The 27,232-nt window shown below is 35.4% G+C and overlaps 7 protein-coding genes and 2 pseudogenes across 8 annotated transcripts; 3 read left to right on the top strand and 6 right to left on the bottom strand.

Annotated features, from left to right (window-relative positions):
* Window positions 1–6,072: 6,072 nt before the first annotated feature.
* LOC9304197 (pentatricopeptide repeat-containing protein At3g60980, mitochondrial) lies at window positions 6,073–7,299 on the bottom strand. The gene has a single exon (XM_021016987.1). It carries the CDS (start codon window positions 7,297–7,299, stop codon window positions 6,073–6,075), a length of 1,227 nt encoding a protein of 408 aa, XP_020872646.1.
* A 933-nt stretch (window positions 7,300–8,232) lies between these two features.
* LOC9304196 (leukocyte receptor cluster member 1 homolog) lies at window positions 8,233–10,719 on the bottom strand. Of its 2 annotated transcripts, XR_002330506.1 has the most exons (3): window positions 9,853–10,719; window positions 9,581–9,643; window positions 8,233–8,456 (listed from the first exon to the last, which is right to left on the bottom strand). XR_002330506.1 is itself a non-coding variant. In XM_021018322.1 (2 exons), exons 1-2 carry the CDS (start codon window positions 10,605–10,607, stop codon window positions 9,637–9,639), a joined length of 762 nt encoding a protein of 253 aa, XP_020873981.1. In that variant the 5' UTR covers window positions 10,608–10,719; the 3' UTR covers window positions 9,408–9,636. The 2 variants fall into 2 exon arrangements, 1 of the variants encoding a protein (XP_020873981.1); XM_021018322.1 differs by lacking the exon at window positions 8,233–8,456 and having other exon boundaries at window positions 9,408–9,643.
* A 433-nt stretch (window positions 10,720–11,152) lies between these two features.
* LOC9304195 lies at window positions 11,153–12,418 on the bottom strand (annotated as a pseudogene).
* A 454-nt stretch (window positions 12,419–12,872) lies between these two features.
* Window positions 12,873–14,936, bottom strand: LOC9306223 (pentatricopeptide repeat-containing protein At3g46790, chloroplastic). The gene is made up of 5 exons (XM_021018318.1): window positions 14,751–14,936; window positions 14,624–14,665; window positions 14,437–14,475; window positions 14,261–14,311; window positions 12,873–13,806 (listed from the first exon to the last, which is right to left on the bottom strand). The coding sequence occupies exons 1-5, from the start codon at window positions 14,804–14,806 to the stop codon at window positions 13,047–13,049; spliced, it is 948 nt and encodes a 315-aa protein (XP_020873977.1). The 5' UTR covers window positions 14,807–14,936; the 3' UTR covers window positions 12,873–13,046.
* A 2,463-nt stretch (window positions 14,937–17,399) lies between these two features.
* Window positions 17,400–19,463, top strand: LOC9306222 (pentatricopeptide repeat-containing protein At3g46790, chloroplastic). The gene is made up of 5 exons (XM_021018317.1): window positions 17,400–17,585; window positions 17,671–17,712; window positions 17,861–17,899; window positions 18,025–18,075; window positions 18,530–19,463. Exons 1-5 carry the CDS (start codon window positions 17,530–17,532, stop codon window positions 19,287–19,289), a joined length of 948 nt encoding a protein of 315 aa, XP_020873976.1. The 5' UTR covers window positions 17,400–17,529; the 3' UTR covers window positions 19,290–19,463.
* Window positions 19,464–19,917: 454 nt separating this feature from the next.
* LOC9306221 lies at window positions 19,918–21,183 on the top strand (annotated as a pseudogene).
* A 433-nt stretch (window positions 21,184–21,616) lies between these two features.
* LOC9304194 (leukocyte receptor cluster member 1 homolog) lies at window positions 21,617–22,928 on the top strand. The gene is made up of 2 exons (XM_021018323.1): window positions 21,617–22,483; window positions 22,693–22,928. The coding sequence occupies exons 1-2, from the start codon at window positions 21,729–21,731 to the stop codon at window positions 22,697–22,699; spliced, it is 762 nt and encodes a 253-aa protein (XP_020873982.1). The 5' UTR covers window positions 21,617–21,728; the 3' UTR covers window positions 22,700–22,928.
* Window positions 22,929–22,952: 24 nt separating this feature from the next.
* Window positions 22,953–25,259, bottom strand: LOC9304193 (putative 57 kDa heat shock protein). The gene is made up of 4 exons (XM_021016984.1): window positions 24,559–25,259; window positions 24,405–24,434; window positions 24,222–24,268; window positions 22,953–24,163 (listed from the first exon to the last, which is right to left on the bottom strand). The coding sequence occupies exons 1-4, from the start codon at window positions 24,884–24,886 to the stop codon at window positions 23,825–23,827; spliced, it is 744 nt and encodes a 247-aa protein (XP_020872643.1). The 5' UTR covers window positions 24,887–25,259; the 3' UTR covers window positions 22,953–23,824.
* Window positions 25,260–25,379: 120 nt separating this feature from the next.
* LOC110226471 (putative 57 kDa heat shock protein) lies at window positions 25,380–27,177 on the bottom strand. The gene is made up of 5 exons (XM_021018321.1): window positions 26,748–27,177; window positions 26,267–26,611; window positions 26,142–26,171; window positions 25,989–26,039; window positions 25,380–25,873 (listed from the first exon to the last, which is right to left on the bottom strand). Exons 1-5 carry the CDS (start codon window positions 26,782–26,784, stop codon window positions 25,548–25,550), a joined length of 789 nt encoding a protein of 262 aa, XP_020873980.1. The 5' UTR covers window positions 26,785–27,177; the 3' UTR covers window positions 25,380–25,547.
* Between the last annotated feature and the right edge of the window lie 55 nt (window positions 27,178–27,232).

Below are 27,232 nucleotides of genomic sequence, written 5' to 3'. Positions count from 1 at the left end.
ATTACATCTGAAATGTTTATTCCTAATTTTGTGTTTAGCTAGTGACCAAGTGAAATGTGAGAAAAAGATGAGAACGCAAATCAAAACCCCAGGCATATATGTAGTAACTGAGTACTTTCCCTAGAAGCATGGGAAATAGAAGAGTTCCATGGATCCAAAAAAGGGACAAATACATCAAAAGTTCTTAAACACTCACTCGCCAAACTCAATTTCATCATTCAAAATAGAGAGTTTTTTATAAATATTAGGTGAATACCCACGCAACACGTGGGTTGTTGTTTTGAAAATTATTAAAAATAAATTATATTGTTCTTTGTTGCTAATTTATGTAGTTATAGTTTTTATGGTTAGATTCTTTTTTTACTCCAAATATCAATTATACATTTTGCATATATAAATCTAATTATCTATATACCTAAGATTCTAATTTTTTTATACTAACATAAATACATACAACAACAATATATGATATATTGATACAATGGTATGTAATTATGTTACTTATATAGTTTGAAACTTGTCTAACTTGATTATAAATAAACAGATCGTTGTTTTATGTACTCACTCGTGATCTATTGCTCCAACCACGCACATCATAATAGTCTCATGATTAGACATACTATTGAATTAACATAATTTAAACAACATATGTAAAACTAACTATTCATTTGCTCCAAGAGTTTTCATATAAAAAGAAAAAAAAAAAAAAAAATTGAAGAGTCATTTAAGTCAACATTTTTAGATCTATCTCCTTGTATTTGCATATACCTGAGAGAATTATCGTGTCTTGAATTCTTTGGTATGTTTAATGTCTCAAAAGTCTATTACTTGCAAAAACTTGCATGTCATTGTCAATGTTACCAACTTACCAAAAGATACAAAAATAAAAATAAAGAAGATTATATGATCGTATATGAATCACAAAACATAATAATAACAAAAGTTTCAAGGTAAAATACTAAACTAAGAAGAGGTTAGGTAGCAAACATTTAAACTGTAAATTTTTACATTATCGAGTAATGACCATTGATAAAAAAAGATTAATAAAATAAGAAGCGTATAATAAATCAATTAAAAGTGTTATTGATGGAATGTTTCATACAATTGAAGACTTTTGATTTTTTTTCACTTAATTTTGTTATTTTTTTATTTAATTAATGCAAAATCACATATGTCATTTTCTTATATGATGATGTGTCACTCATATGAAGAGATTTGGTCAACTTTCATATATATAATACTAAATTTTATAAGAAATTTGAAAACTACACTCAATTTTCAAGTTATTTGAAAACTACTCTTTTATTATTATAAATTGACTATAATACCCTTTGTAATAATTTAAGTATTATTTAAATAAATTAATTTAAAATAATATAAATTAAATTTAAAACTAATGTTCAATGAATATATTTCAAAAATTTATTAAAATTTCGTAATTAGTTTATTTTCAATAATAAAAATATTATTTACTATGTTTAGATTTATCTTTATCTAAATAAATAAAAATAAAAAAAATTTATTGTTGATAATCTATCTATACATTTTTGGATCACAATTAGCAAATAAATCCTGAAGTTGAAAAATATTTACAATGGCATGCCATTAGCATTAATTATTTAGATTTGTTTTATTTAAGTAAAGATTTTTAAATGAAATTCATTTTTCATATATTTAGCAAAAGTCTCTACAAAATCTTTCCTTATCTATTTAAGTAAAGATTTTGAAATCAAATATGTTCTCAACAATTTACCAAAAATCTCTACACAATCTTTTTAAAAATCTCAACTTAGTTAACTTCTGATTTTTATCTACAAAAAAAAAAATTAATAGTAACGAGTGATATAAAAATCGGGAATGTTGATATTACAATTTCTTCTACTTCTTTTTTTTCATATAATGAAAATTATTTTTAGGGATACTTTCTCAAAACCTCTAAATAAAACAAAAGGTTTCAAAAGATAGCTTCTCTTTTGGTGGGTCGACACGCAAACCCACAACTCTCTACGGGCTTATCCGCATGAACCTGCGACCCGTAGTGGATAAAAATATTATTCAAAAAATAACAAATGATGTTTAATTTTACGGGACGGGGTTATATGGTGCAACGGGGTTAGATCGATATTAATATTAAACAATATACTATGGATGAAATTTTAGAATTAAAAATCAAAATTTAATTATAAAATCAGAAACACTAAACAAAATAAACAATATTAACAAAACAAATACAACTTAAAATTTTGCAAAATAATTTTTTAGTTATAAAAAAATCGACCCGCGGTGTACCGCGGGGTAAAATCTAGTATTATTTATAATCGTAATTTATTCAAAAATAAGTAATTCAAAATTATGTAATTTATAATAAATAAAATAATAATATATATTATATTTCTCCATATTTTTCAGTATACTTATTTTACTTTATTTTGATTTAAGATTAAAGTCGATTTTTTTAACTATCGACTTTTTTTCACTTATGTTGACTAGTATTTTTGCACCATCGATTTATTTTAAAACAGTCGATTTATGTTTTGGCTTGTTGATTTATAACATAGTCGATTTTTAGAACTGTTGACTTAATTTTTTTGTTTATCGATTTATAGTTTTTTTCCGTCGGCTTGTTTATTCATGGTAGATTTACTTCAGTTTATGTTGACTTATTAATAAAGTTGATATTTTGAAATGACGACTTATATTTCATATTCGTCGATTAAATTAATCTTCTATCGACTTATTTTAAAACAGTCGACATATATTTTTGTTGATTGAGTTTTTTACATAGCTAACTTGTTTATTCTTGGTTGACTTATATTTTTACGTTGATTTATTAATATAGTATACTTTTTGAACTGTCGACTTATATTTTATTTTAATAGACTTAATTTTTTTCTATATCGACTTCTATTAAAAGCGTCGACTTATATTTTAATTGATTGATTTTTTACATTATCGACTTTTGTGAACTGCTGATTTTTTTAGATGAGATAATTATTTTTTTAATTTAAAACAATCAAATTTCAGTTGTATAATTATATTTTTAACTAGTATGAAAGAGATATACTGTAATTTAAATATATACTTTTCGAAAATCTTGACTAAATTAATAAAAATATTTTTGAATTTTATATATTTTAAGTTTGTAAGTAATATTAAATTAACTATAATCCAAAATATTTACTAAAACAACCAAATATCTAGAGAATATTTTATTATATAATTAAAATTATAATTTATTTCAATTTAATTGTTTGTAACTATATAATTTAAATATGTAAATAAGTCCTTAATTTTTAAATAAAGTTTTGTAATCAAATTCTGTAAACAAAGGTTTAGCTAAAAAAGTCCTACCAAAAAAATATTTTACCTAAACAAATTTTGACTATTTTTTTTTAATATAAACAGTTTAATTTTAATTTAAAATTATATTTGTTACAAATTATTAATTAATTTATTTTACTCTTATTTTCTGATTTTTAATTAGTTATTAAAGGTAAAAATGTCATTTTATAAAAATGTAAGGTATATCTCAAATATTTTAAAATTATGGTGTAGTTTTTAAAGGTGACAGATAATGCTTAGAGAAAACCGTTGGAAAAAACCTGGAAACACTTGACACAACTGCTTGGACTAATAGAGAACTGCCACACAAAGCTATGAATTTATACAATCTATACTAGTATTTTTGCAACACTTTGGTGACGGATGGGTAAAAATGCTTCCGGGTATATCGGATATCCGATCCGTTTTTAAAATTTCTTCACAAAAAATTTGTTGGGTCGGGTTATATTTAACCCAACTCATACACCGGATATTCCATATTTAATAATTTAGATATTTAGAAGATTTGATTAAAATTTATAATTATGATTCTTCTATCATCTTTGTTTGATTTGTTTTTAACCGTTTTGCATCATCATATAATACATAAAGTAAAAAAAAAAAAATCAATTTTTTTTTCCAGCATATACTGTGATTCGAAATTTTAAAAACGGACATATATTATCCAATTGACGAAAGTGTGTGTTTAATGTTCTACATCGATTAAAATATTTAGACAATGATTTAGAATCATATCATAAATAAGAACATTAATAAAATAAATAAGTTTTTTGGCGGGACGGATTTGGCGGGACGGGTTTTTGAATCAACAATAATACAAAGATTAAAATATCATTAATCCGCCATTTTAATACGGATTAAATCTTTTTTTTAATACCACAAATATTAGACATATTAAATCAATCTCATTTAGAAAAGATTATATAAAACCAAAAATTATCATGTGGTATAATGTTACTTAATAACAATATTTATAAAATTTTAAAATATCATTAACATGCCACTTTAATACATATTAAATCTTTAGTTTATTAAAATATACATGTCTTAGAGAATGATATGATTTGTAAACTTTTATATATAATAAATAATTATTAAATTTTAAAATAAAAACAAATCACGGGACGGGTTAAGAAATTACGGAACGAATTATATTTTGGAAAAGATTTATATGGCGGACGAATTTAAATCAATATTTATATACCGCTTTAATACGGGTTAAACCCTCAGTTTATTAATAATTATCTCGTGGTATACCGTTACTTAATAACAATTGTAAACTATAATATAAATAAATATGTTATAAGGACATACAATGTACAAAATATTTTTATATTAACTTTAAAATTAAATCATCCCGCGGTGTACCGCGAGTTAAAATCTAGATACACTTATTTGATCTAATTGTTTATCTAATCCGGTTACCATTGTCTCTTATAGTGAAGCTACTGCAGAAACAGAACCTTGAATAATAAAAGAGGAAATGATGAAATTGAAATCATAACATTGAACCTTTAAAATCGAAATCATCACTGAAGGAAGTATCAAGGAAGCAATTAATTCCACCCTTAAAATCCCCAATTTTCATATCTGTATACAAAGATCTCACACGATCAAATAGTCTTCAATTTTCAAACAAATCAAATAATAAGCCCTAATCAGCAGCTAGAGATTGGTAAACCCTATCAATTGACATCGCCCTTGTTGTTGGGTTTGCCGTAATTCTCCTCGATGTGCTTGGCGATGACTAGACCAGTGTTGGTGAGCTTCTTAATATTTGGAACGTTGTAATTCTGAGCAACGTATACGCCATAAGCCGTTCCCATCGTGAAAAGAAGCACGTCTTCGCTAATGCCCATATCCTCTCTACACCTTTTTCTTCTTATTAGTTATTATGCTGCGCTAATGTAATCAGTGAACAAAGCTTCAGAGATACAATGGCTACCAAATATAGTTGGGGAAATTCAATCAACAGCCTACCAGATGAGGTTCTGGGTCAGATCTTGTCTTTGCTTCGTACTAAGCTTGCTGCTTCCACAGCAATTCTCTCAAAGCGGTGGAGGAATCTGTTGCCTCTTGTTCACAACCTTGATTTCGATGAGTCCATGTTTCTTGATCCCAACGTAATCTCAGAAAATCTTGCTATTGCCTGATTTTATCCCAGAAGATTCTCACTAAGCTTCATTGATTTCATGGAGAAAACCCTTGAAAATTCTCTATCAAACGGGAATCTCTATTCGAGGAGTCTCGTGTCAACCATATGATATACAATGCGTTGAAACGTGGAGTCTTGGCACTACACTTGTCATCATCAACCTTTCATTTTCTAGAGCCTGATGAATTCTTCTTCAGCAAGACACTTGTTAAACTCACTCTATCCGATGGACAATATTACCAATATAAACATCATCGGGGCGGTGTTTTAGTTTGATAATATGTTTGTGTGATCATAAGGTGTTTCATTTCTGCTGTAAATCTTTGCCCGAAATCAACAACCTTGTTAAGCTATCTTTTGAGGGCCATAAGGAAAGCGGTTTGCAAGTGTTGCCGCTTCTGCTCAAGAAATTTCCAAACCTAGAAACTCTAGTCATCAAAGTATGTTCACAAACTTATGAAAGTCTTAACTACATAGTAAACGAAACCAAGTAAGGTAACAGAATCAATATAAAAGCAAAAGAATCAAATGTAAAAGCAAAAGAAACCTAACCTAGCTTAGCTAAACAGAAGTAACTAGAAAAACAACTTAGTAACCTCGTGGACTTTAGAAGCGACCATCTTGTTTGCAGTTTGAACGGCTTCCTCAACCCTTCCAGACTCAACATATGCACGAATCATTGCTTTATAAGTTTCATCATCTGGTTTCACGAATTCTTCTTTCAACAATTCATCAAACACACTCTCAGCCTCGGACAGCCTCCCATTCTGACACAACCTTGTTATAAGATTCTTGTATGCTTCCACAGGCAGCGAGTATTTACTCTTTGCCTTGGTCTTGTTAAAGATGTTGACCGCATCGCTGAAACGTCCCACCTCGAAACACTCGTTCACCATGAGATTAAGATTATCTGCATCAAAGCTACTCCAGCTGCCGTGATTGTCAAGCATATACTGGAACAATGCCCAGGCCTCTGTTTTCTTGCCGTACTTGAGCAGCATTTTCAAATACTTATTGCCCACAGTTGCATTTGTTGTGAAGCCGTTGTTGTCCATGCTCACTGAGCTCTTGTATAGAGCCATAGCTTCCTCATCCTTGCCTTGCTTAAACAAATACTCTACGAATATTGATTCCAGGGTTGCGATGTACTCGCGTATGGAACAAGTCTTGAAATCGTCCCTTAACTGAGACGCCATGTCGAGATTACCCTGTTCCATGAAGCCACGAATAAGATTCATGTACATGCCTGGCCTTTGGAAATTGAACAATTCTGCTCTTCCTTTCAACAAGAGATCCAGAGCTTGGTTCATCATTCCCGCATCAACCATGGCTTTGGTCAAGTGGTCGTACGTGTTGTGGTCCGGAGAAGGAGTGTTGTCCGAGGAGAGGAGATGGGAATAGAGTTGAAGAGCGTCGTCAAGGCGGCCTTGCTCGCAGTGGGATTTGATGATGAAATTGCAGGAAGCGATGTTTGGCTTCATCTTGGATTTGTTGAAAAAGAAATCGAACATATCCAAGGCGTCGCCGGACCGCCCAGCGTTGCACATGGCTCCTATGATGGCGTTGCAGGTTAAGATGGCTTCTTCAGGGTCCATCCTCTTCCTCGCGGCTAAACGGGCGTGCTTGGCTGCAACGTCAAGATCCGAAATGTCATTGATCAGGAACTTGACTCGATGAAACAGTGGTGATGGACCGCTAGAGGTGCAGTTCGGTCGTTGCTTCCGGGAATAATCCATCCCAATCGGATACGGTTTTAGTGAAGACTTCATCCTCTGGTGGATGCAGCGGCGGCTGCTCGACATCGCCGACGAATACATTTTTAACCTACTTTTTGTTTTTGGGCATCCCAAAATAAGAAATTAGCACTTTATATAAAACGAGTCGTTTTTACCAAACAAAATTAGGGTTTTCAAACGATGAGATTGAATCGAACCAAGAGATGGAAAGAGAACTTCGAAGCGAATTGGAAAATATAAAACTTGATCGGAATCATATATATAAAAGTTGGCCAACTCTCTCCATCCTTTCGCCACGTCAGCAGTGGAGAGAGTGCCACGTGCCATATAATCATATTATATTTATTATTTTATTTTATTTAGTTAAGAATTTAAATCATACATTAATTCTTACTTATATGAAAATTGACAGATATTAACTTATTAATCAAGTAATTTCAATTTAATTAGTTACAAAAGTATATCAAACTCATATAGAAATTACATTATTTAAATTTTTCTTTATAAACATAAAATCAATGGAATTTTAATTAAATTTTAGATTTTATTAACGTATGAAAATTAAATAAGATGATGTTAGAATTTCTTTCATATCTTCATATACTATAATATATATATATATATAGGATTAGTGAATATTAGTTGAATTTATGGTTTATTTTAAGGTAAATATAAGATACTAAATCAACACTACTTTTTCGTTTATATAAAATTACTTTTAAGATAACAATATATATATTTTATTTGTTTTTAAGGTAAGTAATTGTAAATAAGTGTAAACAATGTAACTAAAAAACAAAAAATAGAATGAATTATTTACTCGAGAGTTAGAAGAATACATCAAAATGATTGTTACAAAAAAGTACTAAAAGGACTATTTATCAAATTAACTCAATCAATGTAAATTGCTATAACTGACAAATTATGGATGAAAAAACCTGCACGTCGTGCGGGTATTAGCCTAGTAAAATTGAATTTTGGCAGAGAAGTTAGAGAAAATCGTCTAATTATTGATATTTATTTTTAACTTTAAGGCCCATTGAGCCCATTAAGTGATATTTTAATAATTAAAGGCCCAATAGATCTGCTTTAGAGTAAGGCAACGCCAACAACAGTGATGAATCTCTACACACATATATGACAAAAGGGGCTTCTCAGACGTGGAATCACCTTTGAATATCTAGATCAAGTCATCTTTGTCATCCTTAAGATTTAATCACCGTCTGCAGGAATTTCACAAGCTAATATTAGTAATCACCTATATTCTTTTCCTCAAAACTAAAAGTTTGGTGTGCATATTCAACTAGGAAACAATGGGATTTTAGCTACCAAAACAGTTCTCTAACTTCAGGCCCTAACACTGATATGCTACAGAATCAAAACTAGTGTGTTGTTTCAAGTGGTTACGAGCCTAAGGTTATATATGCCAACACTCACCAAAAACTCTCTGCCTAATACTAACTCTGGAATTGGTTTCTAGGTTTTTATTATCAATGAGGGAAATAACTAAGACAATGAGTGGGGACAAACAACAGCTTGATTCAAGAAAACTCTTTAACATTGGGTCCATATCAAATGAAAACTGTGTTAAAATCTACCACATTTCCTGTACAGGCTTAGAGAAACAATCAAGAAAAGACTAGCTGTGTAACCTATTAGGCACTGAAACCTTCCAGGACCTGTGACAATTAGGACGGGACAATAGACTGTGATGTCTGCAAAACGCACTCTAAACTATGATCCATGATTCTATCAGCACAAATGAAGTACTATGCAATAGCCAGGTTTACAAACGTGTACTATTACTTTTTAGCAGGAAGCAAAGCAATAAACTATCACCAAATTCACTTCACATCCTTTCCTCTTTTTCTATCTGTTGAAACATCTATACACATATATTCAATTACATACTCTTCTTCTGGAAACAATACGTTGCAGTGCCTGTTCTAGTTGGAACCAATGGGATTATCAGCTACCAACCCAATGCTGAAACAAGTAACTTTCAGGGTCTAAATGCTACCATCAAACTAACAAACAACCATGCTTCACTAAAATTTTAAGTATGCTAAAGGCCAGGACCTGTTAACCCATTGATGCCAACATCCTCAAATATCTATCACACTCAAAACCATCTACCATGATTCTATCAACACAAATGACGTACAAGTATCACATAGCGCTAAGCAATAAACTAACACTAGAGATATAAATCAAGCAATAATAAAGGATTCCACCAACAAACTATCACTACACATCCTTTTCACTTTCCTATCTGTCGAAAGATATTTTCTTTATACGCATATACATATTCATAAACAATAAAAGGGCCTTTAAAAGGTGAAACAACCTTTGGATCTCTGCATCAAGTCTTCTTTCATCTTCTTTGTCATCCTTGTGATTTGATCACCGCCTGCAAAAGAATTTCACAAGCTAACTTGAGCATTCATTTATATCAGCACTAAAAAAGTACAAGGATCAAGTAGTGTTATGCAATAAACCAACACTTGGGATATAAATCAAGCAACAGTTAACTACTAACATGTACAAACACTAAGCAAATTAAGTAAGATTTCATCATAAAGTGTGAAACGAGAACCACCAATATAATCAAAAACTCACCCCCGGGAAAAACCACCGTCTCTCTGGCTCTGTTTCATGAAAAGAGCTCTCTCTCTTTCCTTCTCAACCCTCTCCCTCTTCAACCTTTCTTCTCTCAACTCCTTCAAGCTCTTCTTCCCACTCATCTTCTTCTTCTTAGCTTCGTCACCTCTATATCCACCATCATCATCCTCACCACGAACACAATCATCATCACCGTTCCGTTTCTCAAGATACCAAGGACGCTTCACACCTTTACCAGCAACCCCATATCCCAATCTATACTTCTCCTCATCAGGATCACCAGCTCTCGCTGCAGCATCTTTCGCAGAAGCTCTCGCCGTTGCAGCAGCTTCTTTCCTCATCTTCTTCCTTCTCTGATCTTCCTCCTCCGCAGGCTTATCATTCTTCGGAATCTCAATCGGATCAAATATCCTAATCCCTTCAAATAGATTTATATGACCCGTCTTAGGCTCCTCCGGTTCAACACTCTCCACAACAACAGCAGTGGATTTAACAACAGCCGCCGCCACCACCACTGCTTCATCCTTACCCTTCTCTGCCTCCGGAGAAGCTCGTTTCAGAGGTGCCAAGCCACGGACGTTACGAAGCACTTCGAGACGAGATTCAGCATCTCGTTTTCTAGCTTCCTCGCGTTTGATCTGCTCTTCTCTAGCGGCAGCTTCTTCGTCCTTTCGGACTTTTTCTCGATTGTCGAAGTTGTAAACATTCCACCGCTTCTGTGGAAGAATATTCAAACCACCGTGACCTCCCATAGCTTAATCTTTCCAAACAAAATTAGGGTTTTCAAAGGATGAGATTGAATCGAACCAAGAGATGGATGAGAGAACTTCGAAGCGATTTGGAAAATAAAAACTTGATCGGAATAAAATTGAATTTTGGCAGAGAAGTTTGAGAAAATCGCCTAATTATTTAACTATGAGGCCCATTGAGCCCATTAAGTGATATTTTAATAATTAAAGGCCCAATAGATCTGCTTTAGAGTGATGCAACGTCAACAATAGGCTTAAGTTGATGAATCTCTGTTTCAGATTCTTGTTGAGAAAATCTGTGACACATTATGTTACCATGTAGTATTGTTGATGCTACGAATTTGTTTTAGCATCAAGATAAAAGTGCTAGTAAATGAAAGATTATTAAGTAACTCTCAAGATTAAAGTGCTTTAAGAACTACTAAGTACATGTTCCTAAACTCTTATCTATTTCTTTCCTTACAATTTTCTTCTTCAATGCAAACTATATATACACCAAAAATAAGATTCTGCACAATATCAGATACTAAACACCAAAAGCTAGTTTTCTATTCAGCATTAAGGTTGAGCCAATCAAACTCATTCTCTGGTAGCTCTTTTTCCTCTTCTTTAACTCCTCTCCCAACAATCACATTGATTCTCCACAACACAATCTTACTTTCCCATTTCATGCCTTTGATTGCATAGAGTCTCCAAAGCAGACCCTTAAGGAACTTGTATTGGCTCGTACTGTACCATTCCAATTGTTTCTTCACAATGCTTTCCACATCTCTAAAAGCTCTCCTCACAACCCCAACTTCCATTTCTCTTCCCACAAGCTCTCTTATAGAATCTATCATCTTATGTGCAATTTCCTTAACGGATTCAGCTTTACTTGACATCTCTATCAAGTGAATTGCTAAACAAAAGCCACCCATAAACGCCAAGACCCAGCTACTGTTATCTACCAACAACTCTCTTGGTGGGTCTAGCCTTGTGATTATCTTTAGGAAAAGATTCTCCATCACAGGAATCACAAAATCGTCATCAATAAGCGCCATTGTTAAGCACTGGAAGATATAAACCGCTCTTTGAAACTCTGTTTTACTCGATGCTATATAATTGCGTAGCTCAGACCATGTCTCCTCTTGGCAGATCAACATCTCATACGCAACATGGTTCACCACCTCACCTAAGACTTTGAATATACTGTTAAAGGAAACTCCTTCTTCCTTTAAGCAAGAGATGAGCAATGGTTGGAGTTGTCTCATCTCTGAAATGTCTATTTGCACCTTCTTTGAAGTGTGGTCACAGAGTAAGACATTGAGTCGTCTGATTGCTATCTCTCTGGACCTATCTTCAAGTTCAGAGGACGCAAAGATCTTTAACAATTCCAGTGAAGATAAATTCTTCAAACGATCATACCATCCACGGTCAAACTCTTCTCTACCATTCTTAAGATCATCATCCTGTGGTTTGCTGGCTGCAGGATTGTCCTGTTCTGTAACCAACATTTTGATCTTCCTCACAATCTCCTTGGTCTGTGTTCCGACTACTCCTTCAATCTCGTTCATGGAAGCCAACACAAAATGGCATTGATCTTTAGTGTAATGATACAGATTCATGTCTGGTGAGAAGAACCTCTCGAAATCTTCAAGCCCTCGTACCAAAAACTGTTCTTTTTCCTTCTCCACTAGCTTCTTTACTGAATTCACAACAGAGGAAATCCGAATCTCCATTAACGCCATTTGTAACTAGAATCTCATCCCTGTTTTCAAAAGCTGAATCCAAATTTTAAACATGAACTGGAGCACTGAATCCCCTAAAATAGCCATGGAACTGGTCTTTCTGACATATCAGAGAACACAAACTCTTTTTCATTCAGCACATTAACAAGTATTAAGATCAAGAAAGGTAGATGAAGAAGGTAAGGAAAGGCTGAAACTTATTTGACAACATTGGAAGGAAAATATGGGTGATGTAATGTAACCTATATACATTGTGTGCTGCTGCTTGAAATGCCTTTGCAAGTGTGCCAGCGTGAAATACAAAGGAAAGTGTAATATCAATATCTTTCCCACTTGAGTCCAGAAGACCAACAACAACTGAAATAAATAAATTAATGTGCCAACAAGAAAAAAATAATATGATAAGAAGACAGTGGTTTGTATACCACGAGTAAAGCTGAATACAAAAACTAGATTCTCTTGAGGTCTGTTTCCTACACTTGTTTATTGTGTACAAATGAGCTAATACATTGAAACATATCAAGATAACAAGAAGTTTAGAGACGACACACAAGTGGTATCACATTTCCTTAGAATCTGTCACTACCATGGACTGTCCTTTAACACGTTGAAACATATCAAGATAACAAGAAGTTTAGAGATAACAAGAAACATATCAAGATAACAAGAAGTTTAGAGACGACACACAAGTGGTATCACATTTCCTTAGAATCTGTCACCACCATGACTGTCCTTTAACACGTTGTCTTATTATCTTCACATTCTTCTTCCACACCACTCCAGCTTCGGCCAGCTTGTTATAGGTGGTCTTCTGGACTCGGTACTCGACACCCTTCATCTCTAAGTACTCTGAAAACTTTTTTGCCGTTTCTGTATCTCTATGCTCCACGCAGCGACTCAGAACACTGTTGATGATTTCCCGGTTTGGAGCGTACACTATCATACTTCTAACCTCAAGTGCTGCTTTCTTCAGCTGATTCTTTCTTGCTAATGCATCAATATATGTGCCGAGATGTTCGATATAAGGTTCCTCCCACAGACCTTTGAAGATCTTCCCTAAGATGTAGTGAGCGAACTCTGTCTCTCCAGAATGAGAACAAGCGACAAGAATGTTCCAATAGGTCGCAGGTGTCTTTGTCAACTGCTTAGGCATGTTTGCATAAACACGAATTGCTTCGTGCCCATCACCTAATAATCCAAGAGTGGCAATGTATGTGTTCCAGACTCCAAGACCTGCGTACCCAGAGAAGTAACACTCAAAGAACACTCTCTTAGCTTGTGTAGGATATCCAGATGCGGCATAAAGCCTAAGTAGGTTGCACATGAGTGAGTCTGTCTTCAGTCCATGTTTAACAATGCTCCCATGTATGTCTGCAGCAGTGAGAGTGACATCCGATCCCGTTTTGCTCTCAACCATACTTATCCTCTGCTTCAGGAGATTCACAAATTTTGCTGCAGCAGCGTACATCAAATCCCTGAGAAAGAGATTTTTCAAGAATCCATCAGTGGTAATATTACAAAGCTGAAACGGAAACTGAATATGCATACATTATTCACTCTATTAACTCCCATTAGCAATCATTGCCCAAAAACAGATCTCGAGTAATCTGAAAGCTAACCTTAAATGGAAGATTTCACACCTAAATGCGATTATATATAACTAAGGAGGGACATAAATGAACACACTCAATTCCTGATTAAGTCGTCTATTCATTAGAATTGTATAGAACCACAAACCCAAGCCAAAATCACATCAGTGAACATAAAACTAAAGATCAGTTCCGATATACATGTTAAATCACACATCTCTAAAGTTATCATCCACTCGTTTCTTATTTAGAATCAGAAACAGAAATTGCCATATAGATATTGATGAGTAATTAAGATCTCGTTTGTTTTAGAATCACAAAGAAAAGACTATGGTATTACTTTTGGTTACGCTGAATCTGATTGTCACGAACTACTTCCGTTGGATAAGACCTGAGAAATGAAGAAGTTTATCGTCGTGAGGATCGTGAATTCTGGAAAACGATATTATAAAAGTATAACGATGAAGATATGAAAATTAGATCCGATTCTGATTCTAAGACTGAGATTCGTCTCACCGAGGATCACTGTAGTGACGAACTGGAGATGCATAAGCCCTAGAATAGAGAACAAGTTTTTTAGTCATGACTCTGTCGATGAACTTTGGAACGAGATTACAAAAGAATAAGACGACGTATAACGAGTATGACGAAGAAGATTTCAAAATCAGATCCGATTCTTGTAATACGACAAACGATTTCGTACCTGGTGCAGTGATCAACGTCCGATGATGCATAGGCCCTGAAACTGAAGAATTTCACCGTTAATACGAATGCTTGAACGAGATTAAAGAATAATGCGAAGAACTAACAAGCATGAAGAAGAAAAGTACCGATGACGGAGAAGGTTTCCGATCGATGACTTGGATCGCAACAAATTCGTTGTCATGATGATTAGCCGATGATTTCAAGCAGAAATGTGAAGGAAGAAGAAGAAATTTGGAAAGAAGACGAAGAATGTTTCCTCTGAGTCTCTCTGCAACAGACTGCTGGAGAAAAAGCTACTTCTGCAAGACGGTTATTTGTCGCCTTTAAAGAAAAGAGAAGGAAAAAACTCTTTAAAAAGAAATTTGTTAGCCACACTCTAAATCCACGTCAGCAAAGTCCCTCGCGAGAGTTTTTTTTAAACTTTAAACCGATCAAAATCCATCGACCAAAAAAACCTCTTATTAAATATGAAATATACGACCTTAATTTATATTATTTTATTTTGGCAATTTTCTTATTTCAATTATTAATTATCACTTAAAAGTTTTCTAGTTTTCTTAGAAAAACAAAGTGGGTATTCCATGAAATATCAAAAATATTAACATGAAATATTTACAAAATAGACTATATAATTTATATTTAATGAAGAAATTAAGCTTTTAATAAAGGCTAATAAGAAAATTATTGAATTAAGCTCCCACATGTAAAGCCGCAACCGTCGCCTAGGGCTACCGGTTCCGGTGGCTTTTTCAGCATCAGAGCCGGAGGCTTTGTTTTTTTCATGTTTTAGTTTCATTTACTCTTTTTTTTTGGCAGATCTGCATTTTATTTTCTTCTAACAGTTTTGGATCTTGATTTTCAAATCTAGATATATAAAGTCTAAATTTGTGGGTTTTGCTGCTTGTTACGTCTCTTTCATTTGCACCTTCAGTTCTAGCCGTTCCAATCATGGTAGAGGCTTGCTCTAATCTATTCGCCGCCTTAGATGCAGTTTTCTCAACATCGAAAATTTTGATCTCCTTCCTTTTTTAATGAGGCTTTCATTCCTTTGGGTTTCGGAGTATTGGATTTGTCTCACCGCCGTTAGTGGTAAGAAGAGTCTTGGTTTTATTTTCGTTTGTGTGAGTTTCTAGTCTTAGATCTGTACTTTTATCTTTAATTTAGATTTGTATATTTATTTTTGAATCGTTGGGTTATGAGTTCGGAAAGTGTTGGATATGATTTTAGGTGTTTCTTTGTTATGGGTTTTTCTCCTTTGTTTTTTCATCCTTGTCTTCAAGAATTTTTGTTTACTTGTCGGCTTAGTTTCTGAAAGGGTTGTTTCCAGTGGTGGAGATAGCCTTACTTTTATAGGGGTTAATTTATATTCTAGTGATTAATATCTATTTCATACGAGTTTTTGTGGGGGTTAACAAATACATTTTAAACTAATTTTCTGAATTTTACTTCTAAAAATACATGTAAATAAACCATTTTCATAATTTTATAGAGTTCAACTGACCCTCTTATTAACCATTTACCTCCGCTTCTGGTTGTTTCTTTTCCCGGCTTTTATAATCCACTCTTTCTAATTTATCTTGAAAATTTTATCAATAAAATTTTATATCTAGTGAAAAAAAAAGCTGCCACAAGTAAAAATAATCCATGAAATATCTGATGAAAAATATTTACAATGGATTATTTTAAAATATATCTGATGAAGACGACTTTGGTGACATGGAGACTGGAGAGAAGGTTAAAGTTTAAACCATCACTAGGGACTTTTGTGACGTGGATTCAGGGTGTGGTTAAGAAGATTTTCCTAATGACGTGTCTCAATACATGAGCGGCATTGTTTACAAAATTTCTTTTTAAAAGGCGAAAAACGACAGTCACCACGTGTCAAAATCGCAATTGCTGATTTTTTCCATTGTTTGTACGAGAATTCCGTTACAGACTCATACGAGAAAACATTCTTTTTTTTATTTTTTGATAACCATAAGAGGAAACATTATTCGTCTTCATTATTAGATTTCCTCACGTGCGTTATCGGCCCCACTCTAGTAATGCCTTCTCCGCGAGTGTAAAACGAGAAATTAATCATTACGGCCGATTCTGTTACCTCTCCATCTCTTATCACCGTTAGAAATATACAAAGTATGAAAACGAACACGTGGCGTATATCTATCATATTACTGGATGCGCTTCATTGTAGACGATTCCTTACCATCCAAGTCAGTTCGAGGGCAAATCTGTCAATTTTCCACAAGTTGCTGCGAAAACAAAGAATTGTCACGTGACATGCACACGCATATGAGACGCACCCACCCTCTCTCTTTTCCATATAAGACACGACGGATTCATTAAAGTTAATAAGCGAAGTTATATATATACCAAAATATGGGAACCCAGAGTAAAAAACATTGGAAGAAAAAATTCACAATTTTATTATTTGATTAGCCAATTTTATTAATAAGGAAAAACTTAGAGACGTAATTCTCATTTGCCCACTTCGCTGTTGTTTAGGAATACCCACTTTGTTTTTCTAAGAAAACTAGAAAACTTTTAAGTGATAATTAATAATTGAAATAAGAAAATTGCCAAAATAAAATAATATAAATTAAGGTCGTATATTTCATATTTAATAAGAGGTTTTTTTGGTCGATGGATTTTGATCGGTTTAAAGTTTAAAAAAAACTCTCGCGAGGGACTTTGCTGACGTGGATTTAGAGTGTGGCTAACAAATTTCTTTTTAAAGAGTTTTTTCCTTCTCTTTTCTTTAAAGGCGACAAATAACCGTCTTGCAGAAGTAGCTTTTTCTCCAGCAGTCTGTTGCAGAGAGACTCAGAGGAAACATTCTTCGTCTTCTTTCCAAATTTCTTCTTCTTCCTTCACATTTCTGCTTGAAATCATCGGCTAATCATCATGACAACGAATTTGTTGCGATCCAAGTCATCGATCGGAAACCTTCTCCGTCATCGGTACTTTTCTTCTTCATGCTTGTTAGTTCTTCGCATTATTCTTTAATCTCGTTCAAGCATTCGTATTAACGGTGAAATTCTTCAGTTTCAGGGCCTATGCATCATCGGACGTTGATCACTGCACCAGGTACGAAATCGTTTGTCGTATTACAAGAATCGGATCTGATTTTGAAATCTTCTTCGTCATACTCGTTATACGTCGTCTTATTCTTTTGTAATCTCGTTCCAAAGTTCATCGACAGAGTCATGACTAAAAAACTTGTTCTCTATTCTAGGGCTTATGCATCTCCAGTTCGTCACTACAGTGATCCTCGGTGAGACGAATCTCAGTCTTAGAATCAGAATCGGATCTAATTTTCATATCTTCATCGTTATACTTTTATAATATCGTTTTCCAGAATTCACGATCCTCACGACGATAAACTTCTTCATTTCTCAGGTCTTATCCAACGGAAGTAGTTCGTGACAATCAGATTCAGCGTAACCAAAAGTAATACCATAGTCTTTTCTTTGTGATTCTAAAACAAACGAGATCTTAATTACTCATCAATATCTATATGGCAATTTCTGTTTCTGATTCTAAATAAGAAACGAGTGGATGATAACTTTAGAGATGTGTGATTTAACATGTATATCGGAACTGATCTTTAGTTTTATGTTCACTGATGTGATTTTGGCTTGGGTTTGTGGTTCTATACAATTCTAATGAATAGACGACTTAATCAGGAATTGAGTGTGTTCATTTATGTCCCTCCTTAGTTATATATAATCGCATTTAGGTGTGAAATCTTCCATTTAAGGTTAGCTTTCAGATTACTCGAGATCTGTTTTTGGGCAATGATTGCTAATGGGAGTTAATAGAGTGAATAATGTATGCATATTCAGTTTCCGTTTCAGCTTTGTAATATTACCACTGATGGATTCTTGAAAAATCTCTTTCTCAGGGATTTGATGTACGCTGCTGCAGCAAAATTTGTGAATCTCCTGAAGCAGAGGATAAGTATGGTTGAGAGCAAAACGGGATCGGATGTCACTCTCACTGCTGCAGACATACATGGGAGCATTGTTAAACATGGACTGAAGACAGACTCACTCATGTGCAACCTACTTAGGCTTTATGCCGCATCTGGATATCCTACACAAGCTAAGAGAGTGTTCTTTGAGTGTTACTTCTCTGGGTACGCAGGTCTTGGAGTCTGGAACACATACATTGCCACTCTTGGATTATTAGGTGATGGGCACGAAGCAATTCGTGTTTATGCAAACATGCCTAAGCAGTTGACAAAGACACCTGCGACCTATTGGAACATTCTTGTCGCTTGTTCTCATTCTGGAGAGACAGAGTTCGCTCACTACATCTTAGGGAAGATCTTCAAAGGTCTGTGGGAGGAACCTTATATCGAACATCTCGGCACATATATTGATGCATTAGCAAGAAAGAATCAGCTGAAGAAAGCAGCACTTGAGGTTAGAAGTATGATAGTGTACGCTCCAAACCGGGAAATCATCAACAGTGTTCTGAGTCGCTGCGTGGAGCATAGAGATACAGAAACGGCAAAAAAGTTTTCAGAGTACTTAGAGATGAAGGGTGTCGAGTACCGAGTCCAGAAGACCACCTATAACAAGCTGGCCGAAGCTGGAGTGGTGTGGAAGAAGAATGTGAAGATAATAAGACAACGTGTTAAAGGACAGTCATGGTGGTGACAGATTCTAAGGAAATGTGATACCACTTGTGTGTCGTCTCTAAACTTCTTGTTATCTTGATATGTTTCTTGTTATCTCTAAACTTCTTGTTATCTTGATATGTTTCAACGTGTTAAAGGACAGTCCATGGTAGTGACAGATTCTAAGGAAATGTGATACCACTTGTGTGTCGTCTCTAAACTTCTTGTTATCTTGATATGTTTCAATGTATTAGCTCATTTGTACACAATAAACAAGTGTAGGAAACAGACCTCAAGAGAATCTAGTTTTTGTATTCAGCTTTACTCGTGGTATACAAACCACTGTCTTCTTATCATATTATTTTTTTCTTGTTGGCACATTAATTTATTTATTTCAGTTGTTGTTGGTCTTCTGGACTCAAGTGGGAAAGATATTGATATTACACTTTCCTTTGTATTTCACGCTGGCACACTTGCAAAGGCATTTCAAGCAGCAGCACACAATGTATATAGGTTACATTACATCACCCATATTTTCCTTCCAATGTTGTCAAATAAGTTTCAGCCTTTCCTTACCTTCTTCATCTACCTTTCTTGATCTTAATACTTGTTAATGTGCTGAATGAAAAAGAGTTTGTGTTCTCTGATATGTCAGAAAGACCAGTTCCATGGCTATTTTAGGGGATTCAGTGCTCCAGTTCATGTTTAAAATTTGGATTCAGCTTTTGAAAACAGGGATGAGATTCTAGTTACAAATGGCGTTAATGGAGATTCGGATTTCCTCTGTTGTGAATTCAGTAAAGAAGCTAGTGGAGAAGGAAAAAGAACAGTTTTTGGTACGAGGGCTTGAAGATTTCGAGAGGTTCTTCTCACCAGACATGAATCTGTATCATTACACTAAAGATCAATGCCATTTTGTGTTGGCTTCCATGAACGAGATTGAAGGAGTAGTCGGAACACAGACCAAGGAGATTGTGAGGAAGATCAAAATGTTGGTTACAGAACAGGACAATCCTGCAGCCAGCAAACCACAGGATGATGATCTTAAGAATGGTAGAGAAGAGTTTGACCGTGGATGGTATGATCGTTTGAAGAATTTATCTTCACTGGAATTGTTAAAGATCTTTGCGTCCTCTGAACTTGAAGATAGGTCCAGAGAGATAGCAATCAGACGACTCAATGTCTTACTCTGTGACCACACTTCAAAGAAGGTGCAAATAGACATTTCAGAGATGAGACAACTCCAACCATTGCTCATCTCTTGCTTAAAGGAAGAAGGAGTTTCCTTTAACAGTATATTCAAAGTCTTAGGTGAGGTGGTGAACCATGTTGCGTATGAGATGTTGATCTGCCAAGAGGAGACATGGTCTGAGCTACGCAATTATATAGCATCGAGTAAAACAGAGTTTCAAAGAGCGGTTTATATCTTCCAGTGCTTAACAATGGCGCTTATTGATGACGATTTTGTGATTCCTGTGATGGAGAATCTTTTCCTAAAGATAATCACAAGGCTAGACCCACCAAGAGAGTTGTTGGTAGATAACAGTAGCTGGGTCTTGGCGTTTATGGGTGGCTTTTGTTTAGCAATTCACTTGATAGAGATGTCAAGTAAAGCTGAATCCGTTAAGGAAATTGCACATAAGATGATAGATTCTATAAGAGAGCTTGTGGGAAGAGAAATGGAAGTTGGGGTTGTGAGGAGAGCTTTTAGAGATGTGGAAAGCATTGTGAAGAAACAATTGGAATGGTACAGTACGAGCCAATACAAGTTCCTTAAGGGTCTGCTTTGGAGACTCTATGCAATCAAAGGCATGAAATGGGAAAGTAAGATTGTGTTGTGGAGAATCAATGTGATTGTTGGGAGAGGAGTTAAAGAAGAGGAAAAAGAGCTACCAGAGAATGAGTTTGATTGGCTCAACCTTAATGCTGAATAGAAAACTAGCTTTTGGTGTTTAGTATCTGATATTGTGCAGAATCTTATTTTTGGTGTATATATAGTTTGCATTGAAGAAGAAAATTGTAAGGAAAGAAATAGATAAGAGTTTAGGAACATGTACTTAGTAGTTCTTAAAGCACTTTAATCTTGAGAGTTACTTAATAATCTTTCATTTACTAGCACTTTTATCTTGATGCTAAAACAAATTCGTAGCATCAACAATACTACATGGTAACATAATGTGTCACAGATTTTCTCAACAAGAATCTGAAACAGAGATTCATCAACTTAAGCCTATTGTTGACGTTGCATCACTCTAAAGCAGATCTATTGGGCCTTTAATTATTAAAATATCACTTAATGGGCTCAATGGGCCTCATAGTTAAATAATTAGGCGATTTTCTCAAACTTCTCTGCCAAAATTCAATTTTATTCCGATCAAGTTTTTATTTTCCAAATCGCTTCGAAGTTCTCTCATCCATCTCTTGGTTCGATTCAATCTCATCCTTTGAAAACCCTAATTTTGTTTGGAAAGATTAAGCTATGGGAGGTCACGGTGGTTTGAATATTCTTCCACAGAAGCGGTGGAATGTTTACAACTTCGACAATCGAGAAAAAGTCCGAAAGGACGAAGAAGCTGCCGCTAGAGAAGAGCAGATCAAACGCGAGGAAGCTAGAAAACGAGATGCTGAATCTCGTCTCGAAGTGCTTCGTAACGTCCGTGGCTTGGCACCTCTGAAACGAGCTTCTCCGGAGGCAGAGAAGGGTAAGGATGAAGCAGTGGTGGTGGCGGCGGCTGTTGTTAAATCCACTGCTGTTGTTGTGGAGAGTGTTGAACCGGAGGAGCCTAAGACGGGTCATATAAATCTATTTGAAGGGATTAGGATATTTGATCCGATTGAGATTCCGAAGAATGATAAGCCTGCGGAGGAGGAAGATCAGAGAAGGAAGAAGATGAGGAAAGAAGCTGCTGCAACGGCGAGAGCTTCTGCGAAAGATGCTGCAGCGAGAGCTGGTGATCCTGATGAGGAGAAGTATAGATTGGGATATGGGGTTGCTGGTAAAGGTGTGAAGCGTCCTTGGTATCTTGAGAAACGGAACGGTGATGATGATTGTGTTCGTGGTGAGGATGATGATGGTGGATATAGAGGTGACGAAGCTAAGAAGAAGAAGATGAGTGGGAAGAAGAGCTTGAAGGAGTTGAGAGAAGAAAGGTTGAAGAGGGAGAGGGTTGAGAAGGAAAGAGAGAGAGCTCTTTTCATGAAACAGAGCCAGAGAGACGGTGGTTTTTCCCGGGGGTGAGTTTTTGATTATATTGGTGGTTCTCGTTTCACACTTTATGATGAAATCTTACTTAATTTGCTTAGTGTTTGTACATGTTAGTAGTTAACTGTTGCTTGATTTATATCCCAAGTGTTGGTTTATTGCATAACACTACTTGATCCTTGTACTTTTTTAGTGCTGATATAAATGAATGCTCAAGTTAGCTTGTGAAATTCTTTTGCAGGCGGTGATCAAATCACAAGGATGACAAAGAAGATGAAAGAAGACTTGATGCAGAGATCCAAAGGTTGTTTCACCTTTTAAAGGCCCTTTTATTGTTTATGAATATGTATATGCGTATAAAGAAAATATCTTTCGACAGATAGGAAAGTGAAAAGGATGTGTAGTGATAGTTTGTTGGTGGAATCCTTTATTATTGCTTGATTTATATCTCTAGTGTTAGTTTATTGCTTAGCGCTATGTGATACTTGTACGTCATTTGTGTTGATAGAATCATGGTAGATGGTTTTGAGTGTGATAGATATTTGAGGATGTTGGCATCAATGGGTTAACAGGTCCTGGCCTTTAGCATACTTAAAATTTTAGTGAAGCATGGTTGTTTGTTAGTTTGATGGTAGCATTTAGACCCTGAAAGTTACTTGTTTCAGCATTGGGTTGGTAGCTGATAATCCCATTGGTTCCAACTAGAACAGGCACTGCAACGTATTGTTTCCAGAAGAAGAGTATGTAATTGAATATATGTGTATAGATGTTTCAACAGATAGAAAAAGAGGAAAGGATGTGAAGTGAATTTGGTGATAGTTTATTGCTTTGCTTCCTGCTAAAAAGTAATAGTACACGTTTGTAAACCTGGCTATTGCATAGTACTTCATTTGTGCTGATAGAATCATGGATCATAGTTTAGAGTGCGTTTTGCAGACATCACAGTCTATTGTCCCGTCCTAATTGTCACAGGTCCTGGAAGGTTTCAGTGCCTAATAGGTTACACAGCTAGTCTTTTCTTGATTGTTTCCCTAAGCCTGTACAGGAAATGTGGTAGATTTTAACACAGTTTGCATTTGATATGGACCCAATGTTAAAGAGTTTTCTTGAATCAAGCTGTTGTTTGTCCCCACTCATTGTCTTAGGTATTTCCCTCATTGATAGTAAAAACCTAGACCCTCCTTTTTGACAGCTCAATATCTTCTTTGCACGACCAATTCCAGAGTTAGTATGAAAGTAAGTTTCATCATGAAATCGTAGAGACATATCCAAAGTACTGATAAAACATAAAACGACATGATCCACAAAAACAAACGACACAATCCCAGATAAAAGGTCCACTCTAGAAAAGTCAAAGTTTCATCATGAAATCATCAGCAAAATGGAGGGATAAGGAGACCAATCACACCGTTCTTGGCGATGGTCTCGATCCGATGGCTGGGAATGTCAACAGGAGTGGAGAGCATAGCAACGTCACCAGAGTAGAAACGGCCACTTGAGTGGTGGCCAACGGCAGGAGCTTCACCTGTCACCTTCACTCGCCCATTCGTGACAGAGACAGTGAAGTTGTCACTGGGAACACCCGGCATGTCTACGCGCACGTGTAGTTTGCCGTCTGGGAGCTGCTTCGACTCATAGGCCATAGTCGTTAGTGGGAACGCCATTGGATGTGGCTGCAATACCGGACCGGTTAACGCCGGGTCTGATCCACATTACAACACAAATACTCTCTTTTAAAACACCCAATATTCTCAGTACTAATATAGTAACCATAAAGTTGAAGAGGAGGATACCATTTGGATCGGTGCCACGGAGATCTACCACCACAAACAAATAGAAAAGACAAACATTTAAAGATGAGTAAACAAATTTCAAAAGTTTGTGTAGGAAAAAGCCAAACTTTTAGATATTGAAAGTTTCTGGAAAAGGTAGATCGATTAAAAATGGAAATACCTTCACGGAAACCTGGGCCAGCAAGAAATGCTGTCAAAAACATAAACTTTTTACATCAGAAAAATGATCTATAAACGATAATAATAGAGAAAAAATGGGTACTTACCGATGCAAGAAGAGCGGTGTTGCTCGATTTGCTTTGATTCAACCTAAATTTCCAATTCTTGGTTGACTCCGTAACAGATCCTACTTAGTTTGTTTGGTTTTGTCTTAGAACAAGTCTCTGAGGATGTATTGATATGTTGCAACGAAATTTGACTATGTAAGAATTTTGATTGAAGAAAAGAAAAGCTTACCTGAATGGTTATCACCAACAAAAATGGGTCAAGAAAAACCCTCACGCCTTCTTCAGGAACTCCAGGCAAATCCATTCTCACGAACATGTCTTCATTTACCAGCATCTTGAACTCAGTGAACCCTTTTGGCCCAGACGTCAGAAACTGGTTGTTGATTGCGTAAAAACCTTCTGCTTTCTCCAACATTAAAAGAGAGAAAAACCAAACAAATCAGAGAAATGAGAAGAATCAGTGACGTAAAGTGGAAATCTGAACGAGATTTGAGAAGAATCATACCGGGAGATTGAGGAGGAGTACTAAGAGGAACGGCCATTGCCATGATTCAACCAAAGATTCAAGCTTTCTCAGTGCTTTAGGGTTTTTGCATTTAGAGGTTTCTGGAACTTTATGGGCATGGGAAGGCTACAAAAGGAAATATCTACACTTCTTAGCTGACGTGGCATGTTTACTTTTGACCGTTGACGAAAAGTTATAAATAGGAAAAGAATCCGACGGTACACATATTATTTAGTTGATATTGAAACGAAAATCACAGCCGTCCAATCTTATCTGCATTCACACTTGAAGATTATTTCAAATTACACTTAATTCTTGCATAGTATTTGTTGGTTCTTAGATAACAACAACTTTTTGTAATTTTATCTAATGCAAATCAATAGAGAGACCTTGAGAAATTGGTAACAATTTAGAGACTCATAGTAGACACCAAAAAAAAAGATTGTCTTTTTGAAACATATCAAAGTTGATAAAAGCTGTCCAAAATTACGAAATAATCCCTAAAGAAGAAGTCCAAAAGGCTTCACGAATTTAAAGAAACAGAAAACATAGCAGCTTCATCATCATGAAATCAAACAGGAGGGATGATCAAACGAATCACACCGTTCTTGGCAATGATCTTGATCTTACGGATGGGAATGTCGAAAGGTGTGGAGAGCATAGCAACGTCACCAGAGTAGAAACGTCCACTTGAGTCGTGGCTAACGGCAGGAGCTTCACCAGCCACCTTCACTCTCCTATTCATGACTGCGACAGTGAAGTTCTCTTTAGGAACGCCTGGCATGTCTACACGCACGTATAGACCACCGTTTTGAAGCTGCTTGGACTCATAAGCCATCTCCGATCCGTAGTTCACACATGGGTGTGGCATCAATATCCGACCAGTTAACTTCGGGTCTGCTCCACATATACCACAACAACAACAACAAACATTCCTATTTAGACCAACCAAGTTCACTAACATTCTTGATATGTATAACATAAGCTTGTAGAGGAGGAAATATGTGAATACCATTAGGATCCGTGCCATGGGGAAATTTGTGAGGACCATCGCCACGGAGATCTATGACCACAAATAGAAAAGACAACATTTTTCAAACGTTAGTGAAGGAAAAATGAAGACTTTTTATATACCCAAAGAAAAATGACAGATCGAATAACATACCTTCTCTGAAATCTGGGCCAGCAAGAAACGCTGTAGAAAAACAACACAAAATCAAAAGTTTTTATTACCAAAAAAGTTTCCATATTTAAATGAGGGATTAATAAATTAAAAGAAAAGTAATTTACAGATGCAGGAGGAGCGTTGTGGAGTGATGTTGGACTTGGTGAGAATAAGCCTAAGAACACCATCGCACATGAGAGAAGTGAAGCCGGAGACTTCACAGCATTTGCAGACAAGTCCGGTGCTGGTACCGTAGTTCCGTTCAGAGTAGTCGTATTTGTGTTCCTTTGGTGCTTCGGCGAAGATACAAACAGCTTTCTTGGACTGGTCAAGAAAAACCCTCACACCATCTTTTGGAACGCCGGGAAAATCAATCCTCACGAACATATCTTCGTTCTCCAGCATCTTGAACTCCATGAACCCTTTTGGTCCAGTTGCTAAAAACTGGTTGTTTATTGCATAAAACCCCTCTGCTCCATCAATAACAAGAACCAAAAAAAAAGATGAGTTTTTTAGCTAAAAAAATGAGGAAACTTTAATTTGTTGGGTAAAAGAGCAAATTAATGTAAGTGAGATTTGAGATTTGGTTTAGAAAGATGTTAGTACCGCGAGATGAAGGAATAGCTCTGAGAGGGACGACCATGATTCAACTGAGAGAGTGATGTTTTTTTTTTTTGTGTGAGATTTCTGGCTAGCTGCTACTTTGGGATTAGTACTCTCTCTGGGGTTTTGGCATTTAGGGTTTTTGAGATCTTTATGGGAGGGAAGGCAACAGGACGGAGTAGTCAGGTGAAGACACGACATTACACTAGGGGTACTCGTGTCTTTTTACATTTGTGATTTGCACCAGTAGTAGTTTGACACGCGTTTCCCTCTTTTTGTGAAACAACTGTCTACGTTGCTTTATTAGCAAAAATAGGGGATAATTACTGTCTATTAACTATGACGTGAGATTTGTGTCTGAGAAGACATAATTACTAATTAGTGAAGTTGAAAGTAGCAAGTTTCTTCAGAAATTTGTAAATTTTTTTCTTTGTGTAAGCCGTATAATTAATTCCTGAAAGATCAAATTCTCAGTCTAATTAGTTTTG

This window comes from Arabidopsis lyrata (assembly GCF_000004255.2).
Source record: "Arabidopsis lyrata subsp. lyrata unplaced genomic scaffold ARALYscaffold_7, whole genome shotgun sequence".
Classification (NCBI taxonomy): Eukaryota; Viridiplantae; Streptophyta; class Magnoliopsida; order Brassicales; family Brassicaceae; genus Arabidopsis; species Arabidopsis lyrata.
Note: the sequence above shows the minus strand (reverse complement) of the source record. Positions and strands in the feature narration are given on the sequence as shown.

What these genes read in the sequence shown, in the direction of transcription:
- LOC9304197 (XM_021016987.1), bottom strand. Translation starts at nt 7,299, where the DNA reads ATGTCGAGCAGCCGCCGCTGCATCCACCAGAGGATGAAGTCTTCACTA.
- LOC9304196 (XM_021018322.1), bottom strand. Translation starts at nt 10,607, where the DNA reads ATGGGAGGTCACGGTGGTTTGAATATTCTTCCACAGAAGCGGTGGAAT.
- LOC9306223 (XM_021018318.1), bottom strand. Translation starts at nt 14,806, where the DNA reads ATGACAACGAATTTGTTGCGATCCAAGTCATCGATCGGAAACCTTCTC. An exon ending in GACGTTGATCACTGCACCAG is followed by an intron (nt 14,476 to 14,623) that starts GTACGAAATCGT and finishes TCTCTATTCTAG; the next exon opens with GGCTTATGCATCTCCAGTTC. An exon ending in CAGATTCAGCGTAACCAAAA is followed by an intron (nt 13,807 to 14,260) that starts GTAATACCATAG and finishes TCTCTTTCTCAG; the next exon opens with GGATTTGATGTACGCTGCTG.
- LOC9306222 (XM_021018317.1), top strand. Translation starts at nt 17,530, where the DNA reads ATGACAACGAATTTGTTGCGATCCAAGTCATCGATCGGAAACCTTCTC. An exon ending in GGAAACCTTCTCCGTCATCG is followed by an intron (nt 17,586 to 17,670) that starts GTACTTTTCTTC and finishes GAAATTCTTCAG; the next exon opens with TTTCAGGGCCTATGCATCAT. An exon ending in CGTCACTACAGTGATCCTCG is followed by an intron (nt 17,900 to 18,024) that starts GTGAGACGAATC and finishes TTCATTTCTCAG; the next exon opens with GTCTTATCCAACGGAAGTAG.
- LOC9304194 (XM_021018323.1), top strand. Translation starts at nt 21,729, where the DNA reads ATGGGAGGTCACGGTGGTTTGAATATTCTTCCACAGAAGCGGTGGAAT.
- LOC9304193 (XM_021016984.1), bottom strand. Translation starts at nt 24,886, where the DNA reads ATGTTGGAGAAAGCAGAAGGTTTTTACGCAATCAACAACCAGTTTCTG. An exon ending in AGTCAACCAAGAATTGGAAA is followed by an intron (nt 24,435 to 24,558) that starts TTTAGGTTGAAT and finishes TGTTTTTGACAG; the next exon opens with CATTTCTTGCTGGCCCAGGT. An exon ending in TCCTCCTCTTCAACTTTATG is followed by an intron (nt 24,164 to 24,221) that starts GTTACTATATTA and finishes TTTGTGTTGTAA; the next exon opens with TGTGGATCAGACCCGGCGTT.
- LOC110226471 (XM_021018321.1), bottom strand. Translation starts at nt 26,784, where the DNA reads ATGGTCGTCCCTCTCAGAGCTATTCCTTCATCTCGCG. An exon ending in AGCTATTCCTTCATCTCGCG is followed by an intron (nt 26,612 to 26,747) that starts GTACTAACATCT and finishes TTGATGGAGCAG; the next exon opens with AGGGGTTTTATGCAATAAAC. An exon ending in TGGCCCAGATTTCAGAGAAG is followed by an intron (nt 26,040 to 26,141) that starts GTATGTTATTCG and finishes TTGTGGTCATAG; the next exon opens with ATCTCCGTGGCGATGGTCCT.